A 1,692-nucleotide genomic window follows, 5' to 3' on the forward strand; every position below is an offset into this window, starting at 1 on the left:
GTGGATATTATTTTGTTTAAAGTTTAATTTAAAGGAATCAGTTATCAGTCTTTCATGGATTCGAATTTATTGGCCTCTATAATTAACCGATCTACAACTTATACGATTTTCGATGCATATTTAAAAGGAACGAGATTTGAAGACGAGCTTTATAGAAGCAGACAATATTACAAGTGGAAGGTCATTGCAGATAGTACAGGGCAAAGATGGCTTATCCGCTTGATTTCTTTGCTGGATGTTTGGGAGGTAAAGTTTTGTGTATACACAAATAAAATTACTGATTTTATATATTTTTAAATTAGATATTTTTAAATTTTAATTATGTTTTTCTTTAAGCGTTTTGATATAATTTATATTATTAAAATTATTTACTGTTTTTAAAATTTGTCGTTCGCTTGATAAAAATGTGCAATTAGTACTGGAATCATTCACTTTTCATATGATATTTACGTTATTTAAATAAAAAGATTCACTTGTGTTAATGGAAGTTAAAGTTATTTGTTTTTTATACAGAGTTCGAGAATTAGTTTCAAAGTTCCTGTGGAACACCCTATATAATTTGTAATTGATTTAAAATAATCAATAATAAGAAACAATTATCATATGTTATCATATATTATCATATGACTTGGTTATCACAGATCAAGACTAATACATTTAGAAAATTTTATAATTTCTTTGTTTTATCAAACTGACACAATTAACAATTCTACTAATTTATATTAGTTTATGTTTTAACTTGTTATAACATTAGAACAATAAATTATATCTTTAAAAGAAAGTGTTATAAAATTATTCAATCTTTTTATTGCATCAGGCAAGTTTTAATAAATACAAAATATACAATATAGCAATCCAGATAATATTAATACATAAAAGACGTTAAAGATGTCATAAAAACTTCTTTTAGACATCTCTGAAAGATAGAATAAAGCCAATAGCTGCGTTCAGCAGAGAGAAGTTCAGCTTTGCAATTGTTGTAAAATTCTTGAATATCATTAGTTTATACATTTAAATTCCATGAGGAACTAAGGGCAAGACCAATCATATTGAAGAATTTTACAATAGTTGCAAAGCTGTTTTCTCTGCTGAATGCAGCCAATATTTACGCCATATATACAGAAAAAAATAAGTGAGAAATTTTTGCTGTACCCAAGTAACTTACGAGAAATATAGAAAATATATCCGTCGTGTTGCGTATTGTTCCTGGCTGAATCACCTTAGTGAAAAGTTTAATAACAAATGCAAATTGCTATTAATTTAAATTATTAGTAATTTAAATTGTTAGGAGTGTCTTAATATCTTATATCTTAACATTTGTAATATATGCAACAAATTTTAGAATAAGATATTATCTATTACTTTATATCTTAATATTTGTAATATATGCAACAAATTTTAGAATAAGGTATTATCTATTATTTTATATATGTATATGTATATTTATTATTCTTATTTTCTAATAAAATTTTGTAAAAACACATTTTATAAGTGATTGTGTCATTTTACGTCTTATTTATAAACATTATTTGTAATTTTTTATGAGTAATACGTTTCATTCATAAGTAGCTGTACTCCCATCCCCATGAGATATATAATTTGAATTTCCAATCTTTTTTATAGTAGTAACAGTATAAAGATGTTATTGATATATTTTATTAATATATTTTATTTATTTTAAACATAATAACT

At 24.2% G+C, this 1,692-nt stretch overlaps 1 protein-coding gene across 1 annotated transcript in view; it reads left to right on the forward strand.

Annotated features, from left to right (window-relative positions):
* Positions 1 to 6: 6 nt before the first annotated feature.
* Positions 7 to 1,692, forward strand: part of LOC108693928 (mitochondrial basic amino acids transporter-like) — a 3,208-nt gene continuing 1,522 nt past the window's right edge. Inside the window, exon 1 of the mRNA XM_018203142.1 lies at positions 7 to 246. Within this exon, the coding sequence (XP_018058631.1) occupies positions 207 to 246 (40 nt within the window). The 5' untranslated portion in view covers positions 7 to 206. The remainder of the gene's footprint in view (positions 247 to 1,692) is intronic.

The sequence above is a fragment of the Atta colombica genome, unplaced genomic scaffold, assembly GCF_001594045.1.
Source record: "Atta colombica isolate Treedump-2 unplaced genomic scaffold, Acol1.0 scaffold111, whole genome shotgun sequence".
Taxonomy (NCBI): domain Eukaryota; kingdom Metazoa; phylum Arthropoda; class Insecta; order Hymenoptera; family Formicidae; genus Atta; species Atta colombica.